The sequence below is a fragment of the Apiospora aurea genome (genome assembly GCF_038362705.1).
Source record: "Apiospora aurea strain CBS 24483 chromosome Unknown utg000008l_segment0_segment0, whole genome shotgun sequence".
Lineage (NCBI taxonomy): Eukaryota > Fungi > Ascomycota > Sordariomycetes > Amphisphaeriales > Apiosporaceae > Apiospora > Apiospora aurea.
The window spans coordinates 5,111,066-5,123,342 of record NW_027117395.1 but is presented as its reverse complement, the minus strand read 5'-3'; the positions used below and the strand labels follow the sequence as shown (position 1 = coordinate 5,123,342).

The window sequence follows — 12,277 nt, the reverse complement described above, 5'->3', positions numbered from 1 at the left end:
GCGAGTGGATGATAGGTAGCATGACGTGGCGTACTACCGACGCCCGGGGCCTTTTCGCCCCATAAGGGAGGAGACGCTTAGTTCCGGGCTACTGACAGCAACAAGTTCCACTCCATTACTTGAGAGAATCGAGACTATACCCTAACGCCGAAAGACGGGAAAGAGATCGATCATCAATGGAACGTGGTCGATGGGATGTGCATACTGGTTCGCAGAGGTAGCATTGCAGCCGTCATTAGCTCAATACCATAAAACCATCGCGAAGACTTTACCGGGTTGTCGGGACCAAACAGCACGAGACGAACTTGAACTTTCGAACCCTCCCAAAGATGGGGGGAGTCTCCAATTCAACCCTACAGAAACACGAAATTGCGCAAATTAGAGGTGTGAATGACAGTACGAAGCAACCGGCAGCCAAGGTGAAGTTACAATATCATCCGGCAGTTGCATGCTAGAAAAAGCTTCCATCCTGATTCTGTACGCCAAGCGCCATTCGGCGATATTGCGGTGCTCGACCCCACTAACAACGGGGTCCATGCAAAGCGCCCAGCCGGCACTCTCGGTGTATGGACTTTCATCCCATGTGGCAATGCATGCAAGATCTGCCGAGGTCGCACCAAAACGTAACCGGCTCCGGCTTTGTCGTCGTTGGAATTTCTTCATTATTACCTATTTCAGCCTCCCTACCAACCTATACCACCCCTCCCTATCAAGACGCAGAACCAAATACACCGCCATCATGAAGCTTAACCTCGAAAAGAAAGTCGTCTTGGTGACCGGTAAGGAGAGCTTCCTCAATACCATGGCCCGCGGCTTTTCAAGATCAAATGGCTAACCCCGCTTTCACTCCCAGGCGGCACCAGAGGCATCGGCAAGAGCATCGTCGCCGAGTTCCTGGCCGAGGGCGCCACCGTGTGCTTCTGCTCGCGCACCGCCGCGACCGTCGAGAGCGTCGAGAAGGAGTTCTCGGCGGCGCACCCGAACAGCAAGTGCCACGGCGCCGTCGTGGACGTGTCGGTCCCGTCCCAGCTCGAGGCCTGGGTGTCGTCGGTCGCGTCCGCCCAGGGCCGGGTCGACGTCGTCGTCGCGAACCCCTCGGCGCTCTCCATGGCCGACACGGCCGAGTCGTGGAACCTGAGCTTCCAGACCGACATGATGGCGGCGCGCAACCTGATCCAGGCGGCCCTGCCCCACCTGGAGAAGACCAAGGGCAGCATCGTGTCCATCGCCACCGTCTCCGCGCGCGACATCGACTTCACCGCGCCTTCCCCGTACGGCGCGCTCAAGGCCGCCCTCATCCACTACACGGCCCAAATGGCACACACCCTGGCCCCGAAGGGCATCCGCGCCAACACCGTCAGCCCCGGCAACGTGTACTTCAAGGACGGCATCTGGGAGCAGATCGAGCACGCCAAGCCCGAGTTCTTCGCGAGCCAGTTGAAGGCCAACACCATGGGCCGCATGGTCAAGCCCGAGGAGGTGGCCGATGCCGTGGTGTACCTGGCGAGCGAGCGGGCCAGCTTCATCACGGGCCAGAACCTCAATGTGGACGGAGGCTTATGCACCGGTGTGCAGTACTAAAGGAGGGAGGATAATGACAGAACCGAAGAGAGAGGCGCATTCGCCCCACCGAGCGCCTTCTTCTCGCCTTCATATGAGTTCTAGGCCTTGATCCGACTGGGGCCATCAGAAACCTGTAGCAGATGCATTAGCCAGAGACCAGAGCTGGTCATGAATGAATGAATGCATACCTTTTCATGCTTTACATGCTTTTCCTGTCGAACAGGCGTCTGCCTCCTCCTAGTTGCCTCGGTGTTCTTCCCCAGCAAGGCGAGCGGAACCAGACAGTACGAGGCCAGGAGGGCGCCGTAAGCAATCTTGGCCTCAGCCGGCGTCGACCACATCAGACCGTCGTAATGACGATGCAAGAAGAGCGCGACGCCGCCCTCGGCCGCGACCGTGAACAGCAGGCACACCAAGCCAATGGCCAGGCGGAACCAGCGCACCTTGGGCAGGTCGTAGTGGTGGACGAACAGCCGGGCCCAGACGATGGTGGAGGCGACGCGGGCGAACAGCAGGAACATGTCCCACTGCGAGTGGGTGAGGCTGGTGTTGAGCAGCAGGTACTTCTCGGCCCAGTACTCGATGGCCTCCCAGGTCGTGAAGGTGGCGATGAAGTAGAGAAGGCCGACCTTGCAAACGACGCAGACGATGAGGATGTCCCAGAATATGTCCAGGATCGAGTCCAGGCTGTCGAAGACGAAGAAGTCTCGCATGGTTGTTGGCGTGTTTGCAGATGTGGTAACAGTTGAATATGGCAATGTTTCGATTCGATTCGATCTTGAGTTGTGGAGTAACTGCCTACTGAATGAAGCATCAAGCCCCCAGGAAGGCAGAGCCCTTGATTGCCATCGTACCGAATAAATAGCTGAGTGTATTGGGCCCGGGTTCCGTTGGACGGGGGTCAGTCATATGCTGGGGGGTGCCGGCGTGGGGTGACATGAGGTGATGCTGACGAACATGCCGACGAACCTACGGGCTGGCACCGGAACACGATGGAATTGGGGTAATGGAAACCATCCAAAGCAACTTTGACTGACACCTTGCAAGGTGCCCCTGGCCGAGCCTAAGGATCTATCTCGCTTCGTCTTTCGGTTCTGGGACGTACAACATTGATGTCCCATAGCTGTCAACCTAGTCAAAGACGAAGTACCAACCAGCCTGTAACCTAGAAAGCTGTCCTACAGCACTGAGGACAATGCAGCCAATCACTAAATCGCGGGGTTAGGCGACCCCCTAACATTCGATGGTGGGGCAATCGAGCAATCGAGCAATCGAGCAGCCAACGCAACCGACGACAAACCCCAACCTATGTATGACACAGCAGAAACCGATCAGCTGCGGCATCCCATCCGAGATCTGGGGCGACATTAGCCGTGGGGATCATGTTATTTCTTTTGCATAATGGCGAAACACTGATAATATCCGCCGCAATGACTCATTCGACATATCTGTCATCTGTCAAGGTAACCGGTTAGGTGAAGTATTGAAGCTGGTGGAGCGGAGGAGCTATGGCGGGGGAGCTGCCCGTAATCCGAGGGGCTAATCTAGGGCCTAGCTAGCGGAGAGGGTGTTCCCTTCAACCGGCGTTGACAAGCAGGAGAACAACCGACAGCCCTCGATCGAGATGCACCATCGTGCCGGCCGTAGATCGAGGACCGCATTATCCCACTAACCTCCGCCGTCCCCCTTTTCCACCCTCTCCGCATGCTCGACCGTCGCCTCCACCTTCTCCGTCATGAGCTCCTTGACCCCCTTCAAGCACGCCACCGCCACGAACGCCAGCACCACGAACGGGATGACGCTCGCCCACGCCAACCGATACGCATGCGCGTACTCCGCCCGGCTCGCCCGCAACGCCGCCGCCCAGACCGCAGAAGTGATGCCGCTCGCACGCCCATTCTCACCCGGATACCATCCCTGTTCCAGATACACCAACAGCGCCGGCACCTGGTCCGCCGCCAGCCCCGCGCCCGTCGCCGCGCCCCCCACGGCGGCCGCGTAGTGCGCGCTCAGCCGCCCGTTGATGATGGCGTTGAGCACGGCGGAGCCGAACGCGCCGCCGATGGCGCGGGCCGAGAAGGAGAGGCCCGTCGCCGTCGAGAGGAAGGCGTGCGGGGCGCAGAACTGGACGCAGGCGACGAGCATCGAGAGCGGGCCCGCTTGGCCTATGCCGGCCAGGACGTTGAGGCCGAGCTGGGCGCTGCTCCAGGAGGGGCGGATGGTGGCGTAGCAGATCGTTCTGGTAGGTTGGTACGTACTCGTAGGTCAGTCAACAAGATACCCAACAGGTAGACAGATTTGGACTTGGAAAAAGGCGTGGAATGAGACTCACACGACGAAAAAGATCCCAAACGTGACGAGCAGAGGCGTCTGCATGTCCTTGAACCGCGTCGAGTACCAGATGATCGGGATGCTGGCCGCGAAGGTCACGAGCTGGTAGCTCAGCTGGCGCACCGAAATGCGCCACGCGTCGTCGGCGAAGCCGAGGTTGAGCACGATCTGCGGCACGACCGAGTTGACGGCGCTGTAGAAGATCCAGCCCTCGACGGCGAAGGCGAAGACGGACAGGGCGAAGTTGGCGTTCTGGTGGAAGAAGACGTGGGCGACGAGGCCGTCGGGGCGGCCTTTCCATTCTGTGAGGGTCATGTCAGTGCTGAGTTGGCATGTTCGGCTCCCTCTATGGCTTACCGTATAAAGCAAATGCCACCAGGCAAACCAAGCCAATGCTCAGGGGAGCCGTGACATGGGGATCCGACGGCGCATAGGCACCGCCCAGCCAATCAAGGGCCAGCAGCATGAGCGTCGCACTCGTGATGAAGAGCAGAGAACCTATCGGGTCACAGGCCCAAACGTACTCCTGAAACGTCATCTTGGGATACTCGATATTCTTGGATGGCCAGTAGAGCAAGGCTAGCCCAAGAAACGTGACACCGTGAAAGGCCGTCTGCATCCAGAAAATGTACCTCCAGCCGCCGGCATTGACATTGGTCACGGCCCCGGAGCCGAGAGATCCGGTACTTTTGGGGGAGTCAGTGATGCTCTTTGGCGGTGATTTACTTTGTCAGTTTTGGTTGAAAGACTTACATTCCGGCAAGCGCTCCCGCCATGAATGAGAGACCACTAGCCACCGACCGGTACTTGAGCGGTAGGATTTCGGCTTGAATAGCGTGGATAATGGGGACCGTCGCCAGCGTGACCCCGATCAAGATCCCTCCGCCGATCAGCATGCTCATCGAGGTGGCCTTGGCCGAGATGGTGGCGCCCACGAAAGCGATCAGCGGGGGCACCGAGGCCATGTACTTCCGGTCGAGCACGTCTGACAGCCGGCCGACCAATGGCGATAAGACACTTTGCATCAGTAGAGGCCCCTGTTTATCCCTGGTTAAAGTGGACAATCTAGGAAGGTTGGGCGTGATCAGGGACATCCGGGCATCCGTACCTGAATAATCCAGCCAGAGATTGGTGCATCTCCTAGATCGCGCACGATGAAGGCGATTACGGACCCGGCGGCGACCACGACGAAGGTCTGGGCAAATATGCTGGGGGGGCAGCATAATATTAGCATCCATTGTCAACTATCAAGAGCGATTCTGAGGCTCACGCAACGCAAGCGACGAACATAACAACCTAGATAGAGTGGTTGTCGGGGGTCAGCATTGCCCCCTTTTTCTACCGGAGGATGGTTTGAGGGGGCACTTACCCATGAGCGCCATCCCAGGTGAACGTGATGGACGTCTTGCTGAGCCTCCTGTTCGATAGGAATAGGATCAATGACCCTATGATGATTGGCTACTTCTACATGCTGAGGAGCTGGGGGTGGGTCAAGTTCTTTGCTATCCGGCGAGCTCATATTGAGGGATTGCGATGCAGGCCAAGAAGAGGGGTAGTGAGCTTGAGCAAATGTATGAAGTCAGGAGGTGACTGGAAGCTGATGTTTTAGAAGGGAATACTGCTTTTTAAATATCTTGTGTGATCATGGTTAGTAATATCTATATCGATCGCAAAATGTGTCTCGAAAGAGGCGAAGCGGGAGATTGAAAGATGCATGGTGCGTATAAATACGAGCAGAGGCCAACGGGCCCAATCTTGTATTATGTTGTTATATATGCCTCGGGGATGCTCGCAGGGGGGTGTCCAGCTTGCAGATCGCTTGAAGCCAGTGCGGGGGTTGCTGCGAGACACGTATCGGCAGTTGCTCTTGATTATTCTCCTCTAGAAACCCAAGTCAGCAGGGATTAAACGGTAGTAACACAGCATTCTGGGCACTGGCAACATACATACATGTCAGCAGGGTGATGACTGTATTCAACTGCTGAATCGCAGAGACTTGACAACGTGAATGACATTTTGCTCGCACTGGCATTACCTCGGGGGCAATGAGAAACTGTAAACAAAGCCATTATCACGTAGTAGGCGTGCAAAATAGAACGGATACGCGTTGTGTTCCGTCTTTACAGAGAGGCTCTGGTGAAACCAGTGATATAACCCAATTGTGCGTATTGCACCTGTGCCGGACAAACTGTGCCAAGATGACGTTGCCGCTCTTTTCAGGTATATGCCAATAACGGCCTCATAGAGTAAGTGAACCTTGGTATGCTTGGCCTTCAGCGGCATAGAGACACTTAGAGCCATATTCACCTGCCATTGAGTGCCAAAAGGACTGTTGGCCATGCCCCGGTGCCTGAGGACGACTAAGCCAAAGGTGTCAGCCGCGCATCGTCGAGATATTATCGAGACATCGTCGACATCAGCCAGCCGCATATACGAGCCGCCATGCACACAGCAAAATGTCAATAGAAATCAAATTTTCCAATTACTTTTGTGCCAGACTGAATCCAAACTGCGTGCCAACTTCTTTTTTTCCACGACAAACCCAAGACCACTGCAAGTTTCTTAACCACCACCACCAACAACAACAACAACACCATGGCCCCCAGACGACCCAACAAAAACACGGCCAACAACCCCCCCGAGCCCCGCCCCCACCCAGCCTGGAACCGCCACGGCTTCCACAGCGTCGTGGTCGACGACGGCCGCTACGTCGAGTGCCGCATGCCGCTCCTCCACCCGGACCCGGCCGGCCCCCACCGCCTCTGCCTCGCCCGCATCCGCAACACGGAGCACGACCTGCGCTGCCACTGGACCCGCCAGCACAACCCCCACGGCGCTCACGCCCGCGACACCACCAAGGACCCGTCCCGGCCCTGGGAGTGCGCCGCGAGCTGCAAGCAGACCAAGGGCAGCCCCAACTGGACAAGCCACCTGTCGCACATGCGCCGGATCCGCAAGGCCGGCGGCGTCCGGAAGGCCGGGGTGAGTTATATTAACCATGTTTCTTTATCGTTTTTTTTTTTTTTCTTCTTTTTTTTCACTCATTCGATCTAAACTCCTTGCCCGTCACACTCACTTCCACTCATTTTCTTACGTTATCAAAGAAAGAGACTGGTTCAATCTTGATGCTAACCTTTCATCCTTTTCTCACCCCGCAGGGCACCATTGACCCCGAGACCAACGAGATCGTCCTGCCGAAGGAGGCCAGCGAGGAGGAGGATGTTCCCGACGGCCCCATGTTCTGGGAGGACCACCAGAACGGTGGTGAAGGGCCCCCGGGCGGTGCAGCTGGCGGCTTCATCGCTGCAGCCTAAGTGCAGCCTAAGCGCATCAAGAACATCGTCACCGAGGTGACCCGCGGTGGCGAACAAGTGAGTCGGTCCCCATGGAAATAGTAAGCACGATACTTGTGACAAATGGGCCCGTGCTAACGAATACTCTCTTTTTGATTGGTTACCAGCACCACCAGAATGATTTTTTTCGGACGGATGCCCCCTTCCCCCAACCAGATGTAATGGCTCTTTATAGGAATGCCGCGAGGCTCTCTGCGGATATAGAGATGAACAATTAAGGATTAATTTCTTGCCCACGTGCTTGACCTGATGGCGCACCCCTGAGATTGACCATCCCATGCACACACACAATGACAATGACTTGGTGAAAGGTTTCGTCTTAGTAAGATGATAAATCTGCTATATCAAGGTCGCTGGCTGGCCTTTTTCTTCGTCTAGCGTCAGCGTCAAGAGTCTAGGGAGATCGTATAGCCTGCTCGGGGCAACTCTCCGTCCGATTCTTGGCAAATCAAAAACATATAAGAAGACGGCATTGCACTGCCAGAGTACATAGAAAGAGTTCTTCCCATCACGGAATCTCATACTCCCGTCGCAAAGCCAAAACATCATCATGGCTCACCTCCAATACTTCACTTACCCCGAATTCGGCGCCGTGCTGGGCGAGCAATCCTACTACAGCCAAGCCGTCCGCATCGGCGACCGCGTCGAGTGCTCGGGCCAAGGTAAGCATGCTCTCCCACCTGTCCTCCGGGAAAACACCTTCAGTCCACTGACGACCTTCACCCAAACAGGCGGCTGGGATCCCAGCTCCGGCGAGATCTCCCCAGACCTCTCCGTGGAGGTGGATCGGGCCTTTGCCAACGTGGACCTGGCGCTGCGGACGGCGGGCGGCAAGGGCTGGTCCCAGGTGTACAAGATCAACATGTTCTACCTCGGGCTCGACGAGGAGATGATGCAAGTGTGGCGGAAGACCATGGAGAAGTGGTGCCCCGGCCACAGGCCCATCCTGACGGCGACGGGGGCGGCTTCGCTCGCGATCCCTGGCATGCATGTCGAGATCGAGGTGGCTGCTGATTTAACGAAGAGCGAATGAAGAAGGGGAACATGGATGGGCGGAGATTTCGACGGTATGCGACGCAGATCATTCATCTATTGCTGGTCTATGTATTCATCGCGGAAACTAAATGGCGCCAGGCCCCAGATTCAAAAGCCGCTTTCTCGTCTTTGCCCCCTACAAATAATACAGTGGTTGTGGAGGGGTCAGAAACAGACAATGGAAAGGGCATACTATGAAACATCAGACAGCATTTGAGGAAATGTGAATGCATATTCAGTGTCCTGTATTATGTGAATACCTAGAATCAATCCGGGAAATGGGGAACAAGAGCAAAAGGCAGAAGATCCAAAACAGACCCGGATCCTTGGGCACTTGAGGTTCCTCCAGCAACCAGTGCAACATACCAATCTTTTGAGTCTCGGTCCTGAGCCCGGGGAAATACAGCCCCCAGGCCATCTCCTCGCCAACGTGGTCCGCCGGCCGCCAACCCACCGATACGTCCGGCGCGAGCTCCAGCATCGAGCCCAGCCGCGCCTCAGCCAGCTTCTTGCGCATCGTGAGCACGGCGAGCGGATCGGTCGGCGGCGGGCCCGACGACAGCAGCAGCAGCAGTTTCACCATGGCCGTATGCTCGACGCGCAGAGCTTTCCACAGCGCCAGAGGAGGTTGATCAGTCTTTTCCTGGGCACCTCGCGCCAGCAGCTTGCGGACGATGGCCAGATTTCCGCGCGAGGCCGCCGCGGCCAGCGGGGTGGTGGTCTCGCACGTCGTGAAGGATATCCTTCCCCTTTGACTGCGGTGCAGTCCCCGCGGGGAGACGAGGTTGGGGTCGGCGCCGGCGTCGAACAGCATGTCCACGACGGCCTCGTGGCCGTGCCGGGCGGCCTCGCACAAGGGCGTGGGCATTTTTTCCCGGGAGCGATGATTAACGTCGGCGCCCCGGTCGAGTAAGTAGCACACGATCTCGGCGTTGCCGTACCGGCTGTAGGTTCTCAGCAGCGCCGTGCACGTCTGGGGCGTGACGCTCTCCCCCGCTCGGTCGAAGAGGTATCGGAGCATCTCCGGGCTCGGGATCTCGGCGGACTCGAAGCACGAAGTGGTCGTGCCATAACTTGTCCGCGCCATGATAGTTACAGATTGGCCATCTTCTCGGGACGTTGTTGACGTGATCAAGCATCTGGGTTTCCAAGAGGGCGGGGTAAACAGCTACCGAGAACAGTTCTAGCGAGATGTGATGTCAGATTCTAAGCTATCCTGATTCTTGAAGGTTGATGGGTCGTCAGACTAACGGCAGACGAGTCTCAACCGCAGCCCTCTTGCAATGCCTCTGGTGCGGATTGCATGCACAAGCATTGTGTGAATCAGCTCGGGAGGGAGATTCAGGATTGAAAACATAGTGACGTCGGTCGGTGCGTTGGGAATAATGGAAGTAATAAGGCATCTCTAACAGATTACGCCGTCCTACCGAGCTGGTGCCTGATCGTTTGATGGGTCTGGGGTTACAGCGAGCCAAATACTGGAACGATGTTGGGGATGGCCACCCGCTGGAAATAAGCCCCCGCCAAGCAGCGGGCTCAGCGCGGTCGGCAGCCAGAACCCGGGGCGCTAAGCCACCTGGAATTCCTCCGGCATTGCCCAAACCAAACTGCTCAAGTGTCAACCCCGTGCCGCAAGGCATCATCCAGGGGTCCGGTAAGCCCCGAAGTACGGTGCGCTCTAGAAAAGAGGTGTGAGAAATCAATCCAGACCCACAAACGTTCTCGCTTCAATGCCAGGAATTAAGTAAATGTTATTTGGCATGGAGAAAAGTCCCTTTTTACTTATTCAGCTTCTTACTTGCTTCATCCTTTCTTGTCTCCAATAGCTCAAAGCACACTTCCCCTAGATCCACCCAATCGTCAGTCAAAAGGCACCTCTCAAAACGACGTCCCTTCCCCAGATGACAGTTCTACTCACATTTTCCTTCCTTCTTTTCACTTCGACGTACTACTTACTTCTTGGCGTCCGCCTGCTGGCCCTGCATGATCCACTTGCGCGCCTCGGCCGCGAGCTTCTCCTCCTCCTCCTTGGTCTTGGGCCGCTTCTCCTCCTCGGTGGCGGGCGGCACGTCGGCGCCCTGCTCGAAGGCGGGGCGCGCGCGCAGCTTCTCGACCCAGGTCTTGAGGGCGGGGAACTCGTCTAGATCGATGCCGGCCCAAGCTGTCCCGCGGAAAGAAAGATGTCAGCCACATGTGGAGAGAAGCAGGGGACAGCGTTTTACAAGGGAAAACAGTGAGATGAAGCAGGAGAACGTACAGCCAGCCTTGACCCAGCCCCAGCAGGCAATGTCGGCAATGGTGCAGCGGTCGCCGACCAGGTAGCCCGACTTGGACTTGGCCAGGTGCGTGTCCATGACGCGGTACAGGCGGCGCGTCTCGTTCTGGTAGCGGTCGATGCCGTACTGGATCTTCTCAGGGGCGTAGCCTGCATGGGCTCTGTCAGTTTTCGACTTTCTAGCATCCATCGCACCAGCAAAGGGGCGGCAACGCACGGAAGAAGTGGTTTGCCTGTCCTTGCATAGGTCCAAGACCACCCATCTGCCAGTTTACCTATGTCGCAAGTTATCAGAAGCATATCCTTGGAAAGTAAGGGGCTAGACGGATCCGGGAATCAACTACGCACCCAGTTGTTGATCTCGTGGTACTCCCGGGTGCCCCTGGGGTACGAGATCTTGTGCTCGGTGTCATAGCGGTCGGCGAGGTACTGCAGGATGGAGCCGCTCTCGAAGATGTGGATGGGCTTGCCGTCCTCAAACTTGTCCTTTGCCGTGGGTCAGCATGTGCCGTGTGCTGCAGGTCGACCTGCTGGCTGACTTGTGGGACCTTACTGTGATGGCGGGAATACGGCCGTTGGGGTTGATCTCGAGGAACCAAGGCTCCTAGAAATGCGACGTATGAGTCTTCGCTGCTCACGGACATTGGTTGATTGGCAGGAGGGCCGGAGAGAGCACCTACCTTCTGCTCGTTCTTCGCGAAGCTAATGGCGTGGACCTGCGCGGAGTGTTAATCTCCCGCCAGAAGAAGAGTTGGTTCCGATACGAACCTTGTACTCGAGTCCCAGCTCGGCCAAGGCAATGGAGGCCTTGATGCCGTTGGGGGTACGGACGGTATACAGGGTGATATCAGAAGGCGCCATGGTCACGGTAGCGGGCGAGTGCTGCGGAGCTGTGAGCTAAGTGGCGGCTAAGCTTGGGAGGTGCAAGACTACGTACGAACTAATGAGTTGGTAGCCGTATATACGGGAAGAGGGGCAGCGAATAGTGTCAGAGTCGCTTGTGGAGAAAGGAAGTTGGGGTTGAAATTGAACCGATATTCATACGTGGTCAGGTTCCAAAGATGCCTTTATGTAGTTGAAACTATTCATTCCCCAATTGTCAGTAATGAATGCATCATGTCGGGCCGGAAATCCCCCGCTTTTGCATCGATCAAGATTCCTTGATTACAAACCGAGCTGATTAGAAACGGGTCCATCCAATCTTCTAATGTGGTCGACACGCAAGACTACATACATACTTCGTGGACTCCATCGTACCCGAAGGCACGACAGATTTGTCAACCACAGGTATACCGTTTCTTTGCAGACGTAGCTGCTGACGTGCAGCTACAACGGAAGTACCTAAATTTACCTATGGCGTGATCGATATCACAATTGTAGATGTAACCCCTTCTTACCTTTTGCTTGCATAGTCCCAAGGGCGAGATGGTCGGGTTCAGTATGCAGCCGGAGGCGTTATGTTCACGGGAATTGGCCAGCGTCCTCAACCTGCAGGGTGTCGATGCGGGCAGGACATATCAAGCAAACATCGGCATATAGCAATAGCACCGGCAAGCTGGAGGAGACGGGCGGATCGACGGAGAAAAGATCTATACACTAATACACTGGCGCGAGGGGTGCGCCCTTTATTGGTGACCACCACATGCCGACATGTCCTCGACTCTGTGTCCTCCGACCCGTCAACCGCAGCCGAACGGGTCTCTGCGGCCTCGGCCAGATT

General features: G+C 56.4%; 7 protein-coding genes across 7 annotated transcripts; 2 read left to right on the top strand and 5 right to left on the bottom strand.

Annotated features, from left to right (window-relative positions):
- Positions 1 to 739: 739 nt before the first annotated feature.
- Positions 740 to 1,581, top strand: PG986_013044 (isoepoxydon dehydrogenase; the record flags this gene model as incomplete). Its single annotated transcript, XM_066849266.1, has 2 exons — positions 740 to 779; positions 854 to 1,581. 2 exons carry the CDS (start codon positions 740 to 742, stop codon positions 1,579 to 1,581), a joined length of 768 nt encoding a protein of 255 aa, XP_066695962.1.
- Positions 1,582 to 1,661: 80 nt separating this feature from the next.
- On the bottom strand, positions 1,662 to 2,276 carry PG986_013043 (uncharacterized protein; the record flags this gene model as incomplete). Its single annotated transcript, XM_066849265.1, has 2 exons — positions 1,662 to 1,694; positions 1,752 to 2,276. 2 exons carry the CDS (start codon positions 2,274 to 2,276, stop codon positions 1,662 to 1,664), a joined length of 558 nt encoding a protein of 185 aa, XP_066695961.1.
- Positions 2,277 to 3,231: 955 nt separating this feature from the next.
- Positions 3,232 to 5,413, bottom strand: PG986_013042 (uncharacterized protein; the record flags this gene model as incomplete). Its single annotated transcript, XM_066849264.1, has 7 exons — positions 3,232 to 3,802; positions 3,896 to 4,196; positions 4,252 to 4,580; positions 4,648 to 4,931; positions 5,003 to 5,102; positions 5,165 to 5,190; positions 5,264 to 5,413. 7 exons carry the CDS (start codon positions 5,411 to 5,413, stop codon positions 3,232 to 3,234), a joined length of 1,761 nt encoding a protein of 586 aa, XP_066695960.1.
- A 1,043-nt stretch (positions 5,414 to 6,456) lies between these two features.
- On the bottom strand, positions 6,457 to 6,894 carry PG986_013041 (uncharacterized protein; the record flags this gene model as incomplete). The annotated part of the gene is made up of 1 exon (XM_066849263.1): positions 6,457 to 6,894. One exon carries the CDS (start codon positions 6,892 to 6,894, stop codon positions 6,457 to 6,459), a length of 438 nt encoding a protein of 145 aa, XP_066695959.1.
- A 903-nt stretch (positions 6,895 to 7,797) lies between these two features.
- Positions 7,798 to 8,280, top strand: PG986_013040 (YjgF-like protein; the record flags this gene model as incomplete). The annotated part of the gene is made up of 2 exons (XM_066849262.1): positions 7,798 to 7,909; positions 7,979 to 8,280. The coding sequence occupies 2 exons, from the start codon at positions 7,798 to 7,800 to the stop codon at positions 8,278 to 8,280; spliced, it is 414 nt and encodes a 137-aa protein (XP_066695958.1).
- A 237-nt stretch (positions 8,281 to 8,517) lies between these two features.
- Positions 8,518 to 9,369, bottom strand: PG986_013039 (ankyrin; the record flags this gene model as incomplete). The annotated part of the gene is made up of 1 exon (XM_066849261.1): positions 8,518 to 9,369. One exon carries the CDS (start codon positions 9,367 to 9,369, stop codon positions 8,518 to 8,520), a length of 852 nt encoding a protein of 283 aa, XP_066695957.1.
- Positions 9,370 to 10,234: 865 nt separating this feature from the next.
- Positions 10,235 to 11,418, bottom strand: PG986_013038 (glutathione S-transferase; the record flags this gene model as incomplete). Its single annotated transcript, XM_066849260.1, has 7 exons — positions 10,235 to 10,443; positions 10,540 to 10,707; positions 10,775 to 10,832; positions 10,906 to 11,043; positions 11,111 to 11,161; positions 11,238 to 11,273; positions 11,326 to 11,418. The coding sequence occupies 7 exons, from the start codon at positions 11,416 to 11,418 to the stop codon at positions 10,235 to 10,237; spliced, it is 753 nt and encodes a 250-aa protein (XP_066695956.1).
- Positions 11,419 to 12,277: the final 859 nt, after the last annotated feature.